The sequence below is a fragment of the Brassica oleracea genome, unplaced genomic scaffold (genome assembly GCF_000695525.1).
Source record: "Brassica oleracea var. oleracea cultivar TO1000 unplaced genomic scaffold, BOL UnpScaffold00946, whole genome shotgun sequence".
Lineage (NCBI taxonomy): Eukaryota > Viridiplantae > Streptophyta > Magnoliopsida > Brassicales > Brassicaceae > Brassica > Brassica oleracea.
Genome location: NW_013617540.1, coordinates 1 through 1,953, shown reverse-complemented (window position 1 = coordinate 1,953; position 1,953 = coordinate 1). Strand labels below are relative to the sequence as shown.

Sequence of the window (1,953 nt, the reverse complement as noted above, 5' to 3'; positions counted from 1 at the left end):
GAATTGTGTCTAGGCTTAAGGTTGATAGTTTGATTGATCATTTGCCATCCTTAGTTCGATACTTGATCACCCAAGGTCTAATCCCTATGCCCATGAGTTCTATTTTCCCTTAGTCAAGAAAGTATCATTCTGTTATTGCTTTCTAGTTTTAGTCATAGCTTAAAACCCATCTAAATCATTGGTTGCACTTAGATTAAGTGAGTACTTGCATTCTCAGTGCTTTGACATCCCTCAGAACTGGTTCGACAATCACTATACTACAACATTTGTCTTAGGACCCTCAAAACTCCTAACATCACAAGTGTCACAAAAGAAATCAAACCAAATGTGACTGATGTATTTTTCAGTACAAGTTTCTGTACGTGATTGATGAAACGTAAAAATGAGAGAGAACTGATATATAAAAAGAAACCTGCACGTATTGCTCAGTGGGGTGACTTTCTGCAACGAAGTACTCTCCCTTATACTCAGCGTATCGCTTGATCGTCTTCTGGATACTAAAGAATTCTCAAGACATCAACGGTTCATTACTTTTGAGTTTTAATTAGTTGAAAAATATTCCTTTGAATTGAAGGCTCTTCATAAGTACATATATATAGATATTATACTAACCATGTCATATTGGTAGAGAGAACTAGACATTTGTTGGACATCATATATATGTATATATGAATATGAATTTCTAGATATAACCTAGCTAGAAATGAATCAAAAGTATCCACGTTTTGATGTATTAATGTTATGCTAATCATTCAACCGATCCTATCCATAAATAGTGAACATTAGATTAGTAGTCAGAGTAAGACCTTAACGAATTAGGCAGTGGGAAGCACTAAATATCGAACTTGTACTCACAAACAATAATTGAACGCACTTGAAGAATCATCTAGACAAAAAATGGCAAAACACTTGGAGCTGTTTCTCATATATTCATGGTTTGGTCTGATTTATGTTCTTGATATTAAATCAAATCATTTTGGATTTAAAAACTAGTTTGACACTTTGAGTTCCAACGCAGATAAAGGGCTCAACATTCAAAAACCGTATTCGTGAAAACCCTAATTAATCCATAAGATAACCCTCATGTTGATATATAGTATATGGAAAATAACCTGAAGTTAAAAATAGGAAAATAATAGTTTAACAAAAAACATATATGAGAATTTAAATGAAATTAAATGTGAAAAGGGCATATTTTGGGAAAATCTATCAACTGCAACTAGCTATAGGCAAAATCTTTTACATGTATATTAAGAAATCGCTAGTACTATATGTTCAGAGAGATACTCAACTACACAAGTAGTATTAACAGCAAATTCAAAAATATATTAAAATATAGATAATTGGAGTAATTAATCAAGCTGAAACTAAAAAATCTTACTCAGAGCTGGCGAAATCATACAATCTTCCTTTCTGAGAGAAGATGATAGCTGCTACTTGGGCATCACAAAGAACAGAAAGCTCATGAGCCTTCTTAAGGAGACCACTCCTTCGCTTAGAGAAGGTGACTTGTCTGCTTGTCGTGTTCTCGATCTTCTTGATCTGGATCTTTCCTCTCACCATTTTAACTTATTCTTAGAAAATCGAATCCCACGACTGAGATCCGTTATGAGATGGAAACCCTAGCTTTGTATGAAATGAAGCAAACAGACCACAGAAACGAAACCGAAAGTCAAAATCAGAAAATGGTTTCTTGATTTGGAAAAATCTGGGAAGTTAAAGAAAACTCGCAAAGCTTTCTCGAGATTCGCTTCGAACCTCCACTAAAAAGATAGATTTGGATAGAGAAGGAATAATTTACATAAGAGGGTAGAGAGAAAGCAATCAGTCAAAAGAAGGATGAATGGAAAGTGAGATCCTAAAACAATAAACAGGAAATCTTCGTCTTTACCTCTCAGCGGAGGAGCCACAAGCCCTAAGTGACTAAGTTTAATTTTTTTTTTTTTTTTTTTT

At 34.0% G+C, this 1,953-nt stretch overlaps 1 protein-coding gene across 2 annotated transcripts in view; it reads right to left on the bottom strand.

Moving 5' to 3' along the window:
* Positions 1-1,928, bottom strand: part of LOC106320509 (MADS-box protein SOC1-like) — a 7,745-nt gene extending 5,817 nt beyond the window's left edge. The window contains exons 1-3 of one of the 2 annotated variants that reach the window (XM_013758879.1): positions 1,892-1,928; positions 1,382-1,626; positions 413-497 (exon numbers count right to left, since the gene is read on the bottom strand). In XM_013758879.1, coding sequence (XP_013614333.1) covers positions 413-497; positions 1,382-1,563 — 267 coding nt within the window. In that variant the 5' untranslated portion in view covers positions 1,564-1,626; positions 1,892-1,928. The remainder of the gene's footprint in view (positions 1-412; positions 498-1,381; positions 1,627-1,891) is intronic. The other variant, XM_013758880.1, reaches the window with a different exon arrangement.
* Between the last annotated feature and the right edge of the window lie 25 nt (positions 1,929-1,953).